General features: G+C 45.7%; 1 protein-coding gene across 2 annotated transcripts in view; it reads right to left on the reverse strand.

Moving 5' to 3' along the window:
- Positions 1-311: 311 nt before the first annotated feature.
- FGD3 (FYVE, RhoGEF and PH domain containing 3) overlaps positions 312-13,815 on the reverse strand; it is a 228,930-nt gene continuing 215,426 nt past the window's right edge. For both annotated transcript variants that reach the window (XM_090021259.1, XM_090021260.1), the window contains 2 exons: positions 13,249-13,389; positions 312-1,575 (listed from right to left, as the gene is read on the reverse strand). In XM_090021259.1, the coding sequence (XP_089877385.1) occupies positions 1,351-1,575; positions 13,249-13,389 (366 nt within the window). In that variant the 3' untranslated portion in view covers positions 312-1,350. The remainder of the gene's footprint in view (positions 1,576-13,248; positions 13,390-13,815) is intronic.

Genomic DNA, 13,815 nt, shown 5'->3' on the forward strand with positions numbered 1-13,815 from the left:
AGAGGTGTCTTATGGGACAGTAATACGCACTGGCCTGAAGCCTTAATTTTCAAACACTCCGAACTGAAACTTTGACTATGGATCAGCACTCTCCACTGACAAACGACAGCTAGAAAATGTCGAAGGCTGAACAGGGAACAAAAGTTAAACCAAAGCGTTTAAAAATCATACCACTGTGACAAATTTTATTTCATTTTTTTCTCCTTGTGTATCAGCACTACATGCTTGCTATTACTAAAAACAGATGGGACTCTCATACTGTACTTATGTTAAATGTTGATCTAAAGCTTGCAGTATTCCGGAGATTTGGCTCACGAGTAACGGTATGGATTTTATTTAAATAGATAAGCACTTAAGGTTTGAAAAAGACAAATACAGGTGAACAAGGAAATTAAATTACAAATTCAATTCATACAAATATCTCATATCATCCTATGCACTAAACCCTGTTATTAGCTCAAATCTTTTAAAACTTCTTAAAATACTTATGTAACATTATTTACAAATTATATAAATAAATCCTAGATTACTTAAAAAAGTTAACCAATACAACAAAAAAGTCACCTTTTTGTACTGTGTATACTAAAAATGTTCTTGTTTATTGGTTACATCCTGGGTTGCAGTATAAAATGTTGGTTCACTTACATTAAAATGGGTTCATAAAAGAAATAAAAAACATGTTGGTTTCAAGATCAAACAAAACACAATATATAAAAGCTTAATATTTATGAGGCTTCTTAATGTTCTCTTCTGCATGGTTTGCAGTAGTTATTAAAAGTCTCTTCTACAGTATACATCTTGTGAATGGGTCATCTCAAAATAGCAGAGACAAACAGCTTAGTAAAAGAAAAGGTTCAGTACATTGTTCACACTTCACAAAGACCATATTCTTATCAGAAGGGGAAGGACAGAGAACGGAATGTCAGTGGCCAGCCACAAGCCTTTACAACATTTAACTTAAAGGCAGCATTTATATACCTAATCACAGACTATACACACCCTGCACTGAACAGCAATTGAAAGGACTGAAAAATATACATTTAGGAAAACAAGAGACTGTTGGTCTTCCATTACCTTTGATAAAGTTAATGCTTTCTTCCTTATCTTCCAATTTAAAACCAGCATAGACACAGTCAACAACTACTACTACTTTTTCCTTTAATGTAATATATGTCAGATAGCTAGTACTGCACGTGATAAATGTACAAAAAGAAAAAAAGAGAGTGAAACCACTGAGATTCTTACGCAGACACATGAAAATATAAAGCCATACAGATTCCAAAGTGCCATGAACACCGAATTCAAGTGACGGTATATAGCATGAGTTAAAGAAACTAAATGGAATTTGCTCTATGGGTTACTGATTCCTTCAGTTAGCTCCTCAGTCTCCCCTTTAGCTGCTTTGGTGAGAATTTCCATCCATTTCATTTGCAGTTCTTCATCCTCTGCACTGAAATATAGAGTTTGTTGGGATTGGTAAAGCTTTAAAATGTGTTTTGCTTCAAACTTCTCACCAGAGCTTGGTAAACTGACTTCATAACCAGGCAGGGGTATGGCTCGAAGACTCCGCCCATCCTAAGACACAGGAAAAAAGTCAATGCGAGAACTACCAAAGTTTTGCATTTGAAATAGAAAAAGCAAACAACATGCTGAATGCAAACACCTCCTCTCATTAGTATTTGAGAATTCTCTCTCTCTAGTGGGTTTTCCACTAGTTTTAAGAAGCAAGATCTATTTCCTAAACAGGGAAGAAGGTACCATGTCCAAACACATCTAACAAAACTGTAAGTCATCCAAGCCAACAACTGAGGGTACCCCAAGGCAATTCACTGTGTCAGTATTGCGCCCGTGTATCTGATTAGCTAATAAACTGTTTTCCTATCATGTATTATAACAAATTAGAATATTTATGTATGCACCCATCTACTTACACGCATACTGAAGCCTGCACAATGTTCATGCTCCAGGCTCTGTGCTGATTTAAAAAGCCACAGCAGTGCAGCAGCTCAGGGTACAAATCAACCCAGATTTTGACCTGTGCCATATATAAACTGGTTCACATCTGGACTTGGATTTGGCAACAGCCCTTACAGTTGTAACAGTCTCTTTGGGCAAGAGTCCAGCCCTAACAGTAGCAAAGCTGGGGACTTTGGTAATTCTTTAACTGTGACATGGAAACTCAGTATTTTCTGCTTTTAAGTTTTCTTTAGACACTTTATATTAAATCAATCCACCCATCCAGTCAAGAACAGTAGAATTCAATTCCCCTGGAGGCCAAGACGATGCACCTATGCGTGGTTAGAGCACAGCATGCAAGCACAGCTAGCCCTTGCAAACCACAAAGTGCTTGGGTGACCTTGAACTGAAAAATTCCCACTTTTATCCATCTGCCTCTAGGGCAGAAAACATATCATTTTTCCTAAAGATTCCAGAGTACTCCCAATTCCATCACAAAGATGGAGGGGGAGGCACTGGAGTCCAGAAAAAAAAATCAAAGCCAGATCATTGCAGTTTTCATAGGAGCCGGGCAGAGGTGTAATTTGTCAGCACTTTGTGCTGGGCAGTGGCAGCACACAGGTAATGGCTGGAGGTTCGCTGCCATGGGGAAGGGCGGGAGGGATGTCACCTCTTTTTTTTGCCACTGATATGTGTGCCAAGTGGCCAAAATACCAGTGATTATTGCAGCAAAAAAGGAGGTGACATCTCCCACCCCTCCCTGTCACCTCCCCCCAGCAGCAAATCTCTGGCTGCTCGTACATTGTGCACTGCTGCTACTGTGCTGCTGGAGCCACTGCAGGGAAGTCACAGTATATGAGTGTTGGAAGGAACAGGGGACCACAAGAGTAAGACCCACCCCATCCCCAACTCCATGACAGTGACCCCCATCCCAACCTCTCCATAAAGAGTGCCTAGGGCTCCTGCACTACTCACCCACCCACAGTCATGCTATTAGAGCCGGGAACAGTTCACAGATCAAAGGAGTGGTGCTAATTCAACTACCACTGATGACACCCAGATTGTCACCCACTCCCTAAACTGCCTGAGAATAAACAAATTGCTCTGCTGAGCTTCAGGGCAGCAAGGGGGAGGAGAGGCACCTCCACAACACAAGAGACAACATCATCTTGGGAGCTAAGAACAAGTGAAACCAGTCTCAGCTGACATTGACTTTATGTGTGACCATTGTGAAGTCATGTAAGCCAGCATTTTCACAAGGGTGAGCCTAAAGTAAGGATCAAAATCTGCAGGCAGCCGTTGATTTCAACAGCATGTGTAGATTCTTGACGCCTCAAAGTCAAGCTGTTTTACTCTTAGCATACTCTAATAACCAGTGATAATCACAGGATTCTGGGGTAATCCTAAAAAATTAAATGCCATTTTTAACATTCAGAGTCCAGGAAGTTCCTATAGCATCCCACATAAATTATGTCTGTGAGCATGCACGTTCATGGAGATGCGCCATATACATGCATGCATACAACATGACCCTCTCTCATTAAAACAGTGTGGGCAGTCTTAGTTGCATAGTAATATAATATTCAAATAAAGAAATAGTTACAATTAATGAGATTTCCCTCAGACCTTTTGTTAGCTAACTGAGCCCATTTCTAAGCATGCACTGTTACATCATCTAGTGTGGCAGCTAAGAGGAGAAAGGAGGACAAAATGGCTTTGTAACTTCCCAATTCTCAGATGAGCTAGTTACACAGAGCAGATTGGAAAGTTACAAAAAACTAATGGCCTTAAGGCAGGGGTGGCCAAAAAATGGCTCATGAGTCAGAACCAGCCCACCAACTGACTGAATCTGGCTCATGGCTGCCCCTGCAGCACCCCACACAGGGCCCAGCCCCACCTGCTCCTGCTGGGGCAGCCTGTGCTGTGCTCCTGCCCACTGACCAGGGCCCCGACTGGCGTGTGCAGCTTCCAGTGGGGCCATGCCTGGTTCTGCTCTGCTCCCCTCGCCTCCAGCAGGAGCCGCCCAGCTGAAGCTCCCCGCCCACTCGGAGCAGTGCGGCAGGGGCAGGAGCAGGAGAAGAAGCTGGAGGCAAGTGGGCGAGAGCAGCACCCAGCTGGCTGCAGCCACACTGGGAACAGCCCTGCTGTCCGTGCTGGCTGGGGCTGGGGCCCAGGTTGGCAGGGCTGTCCTGCTCCCCACACTTTCAGCAGTGGTCCCTCCTCCTGCCCTTGCTGAGCCACGCCCAGTGGAGGGAGCTCTAGCTGGGCTGCTCCTGCCTCAGGATGTAGGTCTCCACTTCCCCCCTGACCTCCGGAAGCAGCACAGCAGGGGCAGGAGCAGGAGAAGAAGCTGCAGCTGGAGGTGAGAAGAGCAGAACAGTCCTGCTGCCCTAGGCCCCAGCCCTGGTCCTGGCCCTGGCATTGGTGCTGCTTTGGTCCCCTCATCTCCAGCAGCAGCTCCTCCTCCCACTCCTGCCCATGCTGTGCCACTCTGGGTAGGCAGAGGGTGAAGCTTTAGCTGGGTGGCTCCCGCTGGAGGCAAGAGGAGCAGAGCAGCACCTGGCCAGCTGCAGCTGCACCAGGAACGTCCCTGCCAGAAGCTGTGCACTGGCCGGAGCCAGGCTGGCAGGCACAGGCAGAAGTGGGGTGCGGGTAGCCCAAGCGGGGCTCGGCCCTATGTGGAGCACTGCGGGGACAGCCACAGACCATACTGCCCAGGCATGCTCTGCTGCACGTGCCCCATGCCTCCTGCTCCCTGTTCTCGCCCCTGCCTGACCCCTGGGACCTAGAGCCCAGGCAGCCTCCCCCAACACACATGCACATACCCCCCTCCTCACCACAGGGCAGGGCATACAGGCAGATCACGGCTCAGCCCTGAGCTGTCACTGCCCCATGACCTGGCCCCATGATCCTGGCCTCACCGGCCCGGGCCCTATAAATTGGCAACACCTATAAAAGGGCATAGCAACACCTTGCCTTCTAACATAAGGGCAGGGTGACAAGACAGGAATCACTGTAACGACTCTACGCCACCTAAGAATCATCCTCCAGAATGCTATCCTCAAATGGACCAATTCAGGTGTGGTAGGGTAGTATGGTTTTGCCCTGAGAGGCTGCTGCAAAATTGCCATAAAAGACCAGAGAAACTGGTTTTTACTTTAAGTGCCATGATTTTGTGGGAAAAGAAAACCCTATAAAACATCAAGATATTGATACCTCAGCTACACCTGTTATTACTACAGGTACTTGCTGCATCTGTAATACATGATATTCACACGTACAAACTGGGTACAGACATTGCTATGTGCATTTCTAATTGGTGCATTGTGCAGATGGAGAAGGGGTGCATGCCCTTGTGCGGAAGCAGCTGGGGCGTCAAACTTAAGCCTGAGTCTGCTTCACTGTTAAGAAAGAAAACACCGATCATGATTGCATGGGGGGTATAGGAATAAACTGATATCCAGGCTACATCTGCTTTTCTTGCACAGTACTAGCAATCACATACTACCTCCACTTTATTTGATCAATTTTGTTTCTCTAGAATGTATTTATTATGACTATATGTGTGTGTGTGTGTGTGTGTGTGTGTGTGTGTGTGTGTGTGTGTATGTGCACACACATATATACACATATATATTTATGCATATGTATATATGCATGTACCTCCTTTCAGTATGATCCCAGGCCATAGATTCTAGTAACCCAAAAGCAGGAGTCGCCTTGGAGGAACTGCAACACTGTAAGGGGCAGTCAGTCCCATTAGTGTTAGCTCTAAGGATCAAGTAAGATCAGGCTCTTGACTGCAAGCAGCTACAGAGGCTGCTTTTACGAGTTTATGAGCTTCTCTGGAGCTCTTGTGCTTATTTCTCCTTTCTTCCTGGGTGGAAAGTTGCAGGCCTGTGTCCCACATAAGCCTTGTTTACATCCTGCTGTGAGTGTGTCAGGGAGGTATAAGTGACACCTCAACCCGGTGCATAGGGTAAATGTAATATTCCACTTTGAATCAGTTCTTGGGTCTGGCTGTCTGAGTAAGGAGCGCTTGAGGACAAATGTGTAAGGAGTGCTTGTGGATTAGATGGTAGCAACCAATTAGCAAATCACACTTCCCAGATGGAAAGAAGAGTTCTCTCTCAAGGGCTTTTTGCAAGCCAAATATTGAAATAATTAGTGTTAAACTGAAATTTAAGGGATACTGAATGCTGTCAGTAATCACACATAGCATGCACCCTTTCAATGTTATTGTCTATGAACTGGATGACTTGAAAGAATCACATATTTGAGCACTGATAGTGGACTTACTTATTGCTTGTAACATTGTGGCATGAGTGATTACAACATACAGGATCTGGGAGTTCAAGCAAAGAGCCAGGCCCCACTCTCGTGGAGCTCCCTTAATGTGGGAACACCATTTAAGATCCTGAATATATGACCAGACCTACCATTAGTGCTAATAAGAGTTAAATATACACAAAACAGAAAGAAAATAAACCATTTGTCACAATTAGAAAAATAGCTAGCTAGATGCTGAGAGTCTTTGTCCTCCTTTGGGTAGTTTCCAAACCTGATGTCTCTGTATTAGCTCCTAACACACTGTGGCAGATTCAGAATTCCCTCAAAAGCAAGGGAACACTCCCATTGACTTGACAAGTGTCTGGAGCAGGCCCTTAGAACCTTGCATTCTGGCGGCCATGGACAAGGACTGGATATAACACCCTCTAACCTAGTTAATGCTTATTCTAGAATGACTAGAGGCCTCTGAGGAACCACAAAAGATGCTTCCTTCTCCCTGTGAGTCTGAGTAGATTACTTCCTTATTTATTACAGACACAGCTGCTATCATTTTAATTGCAGTCAGAGATTTTAACTGCAGCCAGAATTAATTTTCATGATGGACAAAAGATGGTAGTTTTAGGAATTTTTCCAAATATTGCTTTTGTGTAGGTAAAGCTTGATTTAAGCAGTTGCTCCAGTTCATGTTGTCCAATCTTTCTCCTGAATGCATCGTTTTTTCAGCTGTCAAGAGATGAACTCATTGATTCAATCCTTCTCAGAAAACATGCACCTCTGTTAGGGTACTTCATGTTTTCGGTTTAGTTCTGTGGACTTTACACTTCCATGAAGACTCTTCTCCAGTCCTCCTCTTGAAACCAACCCTTGGCTAGCCAACAGAGGGCGTTGTTTGAAGCCAGGAGGAAGAGTACAGAAGTCAGAGGATGTGTAGCTCAGTGAAACAGATGTTTGAGATGTGGATGGGAGGGAGCCCTGGTTTCATTTTATCACTGGATAGGAGAAGAGGAGGGGAGGGACTAGAACCTGTGCCTGCTCCTCCCTGGACAAGTACCCTAATCACTATTTGGTTGGCCTAGGGGTGGGAGAGTCTCTCTCCCTTTCAAGAAGTATGCACACAGGGCAAAATAAAACCATAATGTGTGTAAGTGCCCAAAACTGCAATTACACAGATACGTGTCATTAAGGCACATAAAGCACACTAGGATTCTTCCCTTGATTTCAAAGCTGAGAAGAATTTTATTGTGTTTACATATAAGCAAGAGCTTCAGTTTCTCATAATTTGATTTCCTCTCCCTGTTCCCAAAAGTCAAATATTGTTTTATTTTTTAAGGTTCGCTTTTCTAGGAGGTAGGCAAGGTTTCTCTGTGGTGGACTATATATTTTATTCAGCGGCCAAGACTAGAGATCCTATATCAGGGCCAGGGTAGGCAAAATATGGCCCGTGGGCTGCATGCAGCCCACCAGGCAATTTCATCCAGCTCACAGGTACCCACCAGTTAATTGTACCATACCCAGCCCACTCGCTTCACAACCACCCTCATGCATGGGAGGGCCCCGGCCCTGGGCAGCACACAGCTTCTAGACAGGGCTGCTGCTGGCACTGCTGCAGCCACCGAGGGACCTGCTTGGCTTTCCCAGCCTAGCCACTCTTCTTTGTGTCCCTGCTGCTGTGCTCGCTCTGGGCAGCAGGTAGGGAAGCTGTAGTTGTGTGGGAGCATGGAGCATGGGGCAGGTGGGAGCATGGAGCCCGGGACCCATGAGCAACCAGGGGATGTGAACATGGAGCTCAGGTGGGCAGGGTGTGGATGTGTGCACTTTGTAGGGTGTGAGGGATGGTGGGGGGTTGTGGGGTCCCCCACATGCCCCTCCCCACATCCCCGCTCCATGGCGCACAGCCCCTGCCATCAGTGGCAGCAGCAGGTGGCAGGCCCTCAGGGACCTCACAGCCCACAAATCCAGGTGCAGCTGCCCATGACACCAGCCAGTTCCAGAAGTTGCACATGGCAGCAAGGAGTAGAGCCAGGCCAGCGTGTGCCTATGATTCAGGGCTGATGTACAAGTTCCCAGGAATCACGTGCCACCGGGGGGATGCCATGCACAATGGAGCCAGCTGCCTCCCCTGCTCCCTGCCACCACGTGCAGCTCCTGACTTGTGGGGCTCCCTGTCACTTTCAGTGGAGTCCCAGGAACTAAACATGGTGGCAGGGAGCAGGTAAGGCAGCCAGCTCCATTGCGTGGGCCTTCCCCATAGTGGCATGTGAGCCCTGGGAGCTGCATGTGAGCCCCACGTGATAGAGGTGGGCTGGCCTGGCTCCGGTCCTTCCTGCTACATGCAGCTGGAACTGGCTGGAGCTGTGCGCAGCTGGGAGGTAGCACCTGTACTACCTCACCCCACGAGCCCACTGCTTGCTGCTGCTGTACCATGGGAAGACATGTGGGAGGCTCCCCATACCCTGCCTCACATCCCACAAACCCCACATACACCCACACCCTGCCCACACCCCCCAACTCCCCCACATATACACCCCTACACCCCCAACATACCCTATACCCCCCACAGCCATACCCCCTCACAAACCCCACAACCCACCATACACACACACTCCCAACCACACCCCACATCCTCTCTCACACAATATACAAGAGTAAGACTTTATTTTTGAACTATTAGGCACTATGCAAATGCACATAAATCAAGACAAAATATTTTTTGAAATAAAATTAAAATGTTATAGTAGATGTTTGACTTTTAGTATATGATTTTGTTGTTTTCCCAGTTCCAAGATGGCACCACCCCAAAAGGAGTACTTCTGGGATCAAGGGGAGAGATGTCCGGTGGCGAAGATCAGGGGTTAGGGGGTAAGACTTCCAGTTCCAAGATGGCAACCAGGGGGCAGGGCACCTGGGAAGGGACGGGGCAACCATTATGGCCTTTGACAACTTGCCAAAATTCATTAAGTGGCCATCCAGATGAAATAACTGCCCTCACCTGTCCTATATATTAGGAAATTTGAGGAGGTTCCCCCAAAACATTTCCAGACCATGAATTCAGCAAACTTTTGCTCTGTCACTGCTCATCTCATGCTTTCTAATTTCAGTGGGTATGTCTACATGAGACACTGACTGCACAGTAGCCTATAAATACTGTGCAATAGCGTGTCACAGCAGAAACAGTACTAATGTATTATTGGGCAGTAGCATCACTAAAAAGGCATGTGCTGGCACTACGGCGCAGCAGACACGGCTGATGAAATCAGACCGGTGGGGCGGCAGAGCGTCCCACGGGAGCTGGGGGGCAGGGTTTGCAGCCGGCTGGGGAGTAGGCTGGGGTTTGCAGCCGGCTGGGAGTGGGGGGGAAGGTGTGTTGCAGCTGACCGGGCACTCTGGCTGGTAGCAGGGAGGCTGCAAACCCTGCCAGTGCTCCCATGGGACACTCTACCACCCCACCAGTCTGAGTTCACCAGCTGCACTTGCTGAGCAGTAACTGTGGTTACTGAGCATTTATTTAGTACTTGATTATACAGGTATTAAATTAAATGCGCAGTAACCACAGTGCATTAATGAACCTGCCCAGTATGTTAGCAGAAGCAATAACACGTAGAGGCTTATTAGAGATGTGATGAAGTCAGACTGATATCTAAACTTTAATAACACCTAGGATATAGTATTTAAGAATGGATGCAGAATTCATTAATCTGGCAAGAGGGGAAGTTTTGTAAAAGCCTTTTTTTTTTACAAGAAAGTATATCGTATGATATATGAATTAGAAGCATACAGAAAATTGTGTTCGTAAAGGGAATTGAGAAAGAAATTATGACATAATTTTTTTCCCTTTTCTTTGCCACACTTCATGAAATAGGTCCTCATTTTCATTGTTTATGATCCCAGCCAGTGCCTGCTGATTTCTGACAGTAAATCCAGGATTAATGTTATTGAATACAAGACAGATTAACCTTGTCCTAGGTGTTTTCTTGCTGTTCTGTTGCCTGATTTATCCCATATCTGAAACAGTCAGGGGTACTAATTATTAAATTTAACTGTCATAAAACCAATGCTCAGTGTCAAAGGCATCCTTTCCCCCTAATATAGTGTCCTGCTAATCACATCAACATGGATTCAAGATCAAATATGGTAGGCACAGGAAAAGAATATGGTACCTCGGCACCGATTTTGTTTCGCTATTAATGTATGATGAAAATGATTTAACATTTTTACAGCTGTTATTGTTCTACTGTGGACCAGAACTGGTTTCTGTTGTGTGGATCATTATTAGTGATGCCCTGAGACACTAGACTGTAACGAGGGCCTACATGGAAGAACTTCCTTCAAGTCACACAGTGCAAGCGGAACTGCTCTATGCCCATTAGGGTATACATGGTTTGTAGCAGTTACTGAAAATGACATATACTGCCTTTAAATGTATTTGCAACTCTTCTCCTGACTTTCCTCCAAACTCTTCCCCACTGGGGTGAGCATAGAAAAGTTCCAGAGAAAAAAAAGGAGATCTGTGCCCTGCCACACCCTGCGCCGGACCTCACATGAGAAGTCCCAACTTTGCTTTCCCTGGCAAAATGGAGCTACATGATTTTGCTGGAGTCAAGCTACCATACACCTGCACAGATGAGAGGGCTTGGACCCTATGCCAAATGATACTCCTTGGGCACATCTACACATGCTATTAATTTACAGTAGGGAATTAAGTTCCTTACAAAGCCTTCCATGGAGCAGGTCTAAATGTGCTCCCTGTTGGGAGCAGTTTTGCTCCCATTGGGAGCAGCCTGGTATAGGGCTGCTCTTGCCCTGCTTGGTCCCCCTGCAACAGCCAGGGGGAGCTCCAGGCTCCCCCTGGAGCTAGCCTGGGGGCCGGCAAGGGGCACAGGGCCTGTCTCAGTGGGCACAGGGCAAAGAGAGCTCTGCTGGATGCAGCAGCAGCTGTCTCCTGGCACTGTATACATTAAGACAGGTTCCTGATGTACACTGGGCAGGAGACAGCTGCCCCTCCAGCAGCAAGGGGCTTGCTGAGGATTATCCTGGGTGTCGGGCAGCTGCCAGGGAGACTCCTGCCAGGTGGGGGTTGGGGGCACAGGGTTTGCTACAAGCTCCTCTCCTTGAGCCAGAGCTGGCTGTTCCAGGGAGCAGACAGAGGCTGGGAATCCAGCCCCCTCCTGCTCCCTGGAGCAGCCAGCTCCATGTGGCACAGAGCTGCTCTGGGGGACAGACGAGGGCTGGTTCCTAGCCCCCCACTTGTCTTCCAGAGCTGCCAGCTGTGCTGGGAGCTGGGAGCCAGGACAGGTGGCAGAGAGCTCCCAGCTCCCAGTTCCATGGGGGAGCTGGGGAGCTGAGCAGTGCCAGGACAGGGTCCCTGTGCCACCCTGCTGCCTAGGCTGACTGGGAGCAAGTTTGCTCCCAGTCAGCATCTATACAAGTATTACCATGCACTATCTACTGTGCAGTAAATGGTGCACACGTGTAGATGGTGATGCTTTACTGAGTAGATTAGTCAACTACACAGTAAAGCATCTTGTGTAGACTCATCCCTTGAGGGTGAAATCTACTCTGTACAGAGACTCACTGCATAAAGCTTTGTTCATTGCTTCACTACAAAAAATACAGACCTTATATGTTCTGTATAGGTTAATTTTACCTCAGCTGAGTAATTTGGTAGAAAGACAACTTTTCTGTGCTGCTTCATTTAAGGCTTTTTCACCCAATATTCTGGGAAAAATCTCAAAATTAGCTGTTCCTGTATTAGAAATATTGTCCTGTCTAAGGGAATTTCTTTTTCAGCTGGTTATTTCAGTAGGAAAGCTCCAGTTGGAGCTTGGCAACCCCAGAGCCCCTAGAACCACTTGGAAGGTTACCCTGTATAGTGTGAAATTCAGCTGAAGCAAAAGCAGCATGTGTCCATATCCTGTAATTCAAACTTCAGCTTTCTGAATGTTGCATTTAAAGCATTACAAAGGGTCAATTTAAAGACCTTAGTTGTGGTATGCATTCTCATAGGATGCGTGTTTTTGAGAGTGGCATACAAATATTTTATACTTGTTATATGGAGAACTTTACTTTCTACAAGTCATGGATAACAGTAGCTAAAGGCCAAATTTTGTTTTCTGATGCTGTCAAATAGATTGGTGTTCATCCAAGGCAAATCCATCAACATCACTGCACTTGCCCCTGGTAACATAAAACTCAGTTTGGCCCATGGTCCCTCCCCTCTATCCCAATACACCCAAATTAAAGCAACACCATTGGAATTTGAAACAGATGCTATTCTACTCTGAGTCTGAAGGATACAATTCCATTCTGAGTCTGAAGGGCTTTAATGTTCACTGCTGTCATTCTACTAGGATTTGATTCTATCATTTTGTGTTCAGTTTGACTCACCACAAACAAGTTTTGACATACATTCTAAAAATCCACTGTATAAATTATCACCCAGCTTACCACAGTGCATTCTTCCAGTCATTTACAAACAAAGCAATTAAAAGAATAGCAGCTGTTAAGACACATTGGTTTCACTGCACATAGTCCAGTTCACAGGCCTTAGAAACCATTAGTATCTGTGTAAATTCACTCCAGAGCTGGAGCAGCATTAAAGAACAAAGGCTTAAAGTAGCACCATCTTATTAGTACTGCTTTGCCATCTTCTGCATTTACTAGAAACCTTTTTCCCAGATAACTGATCCATAGAACCTTTGAGTATTTATTTTGAAAATAAACTTTAACAGAAATAATTATCATTGCTTTGTCCTTTTTGTAATACCACTCCTCCTTTGAAAAAGAGAGAGAGAGATGAAACTAGACATTTGCTTGCAATCACATAATCTTCGTCTACAGATAAGATGCAAATTTGAAATCTCTGAGGCTTTGTGCTAAATTCAGAACACCAAGTTCATTTCTGCTGTTGAAAGTAAGCCAAATCCCTTGACCTATTTCCCAGATTTTCATAGCGAAACTTATATTTTTTTTGCTGAATGATGCCTCTGTGGATGTCATTTTTACCTGACTGACACCTTGCAGGTATAAGACGAGGGGTTCAGTCTTGGGGATGGTGACCAACACTTTGGACCAAGTCTTCCCTTTGTCTAGGAACTGGAGATAGCTACTGAAAAGGCTGTTTTCTGCTGCCAAAATGCTCTGCTTCTGTAAAAAGAAAATAAGAGCTGTTTCTATTGATTCTTATGTGGTATGGGTACTTTAAACATACCATATTTAAATATTTAGCTTTGAAACCAAAAAGGGCAAATGCTGAGTAGCCTATAATTGCATAAGAGTTTAATCATCATTATATACTATCAAGATATAGTATGCCTCTAAGTACCTAGAGGTAGGTGCTGAACTATTGTTCCCAGAGGACAGGAAGTTAAAATTCCACCTCCACAGTGTAAATTGAGAATAGCAATTAAGATGACACAGCTAGTTTCTTGCTTAGCTCAAGTAGGTTGGGAGGAGATTTCAAATTAATGAAAATGGTTTCTCAGCACAAGTGAAAGGCATCTGCAAGGCACAGAACTTCAGTAAGGGTGAGACAGAGCTCTGGGTTTACCACTGTTGGCAAGATAACACGAA

The sequence above is a fragment of the Crocodylus siamensis genome, chromosome 11 (genome assembly GCF_052110815.1).
Source record: "Crocodylus siamensis isolate JL-2025a chromosome 11, ASM5211081v1, whole genome shotgun sequence".
NCBI classification, from domain to species: domain Eukaryota; kingdom Metazoa; phylum Chordata; order Crocodylia; family Crocodylidae; genus Crocodylus; species Crocodylus siamensis.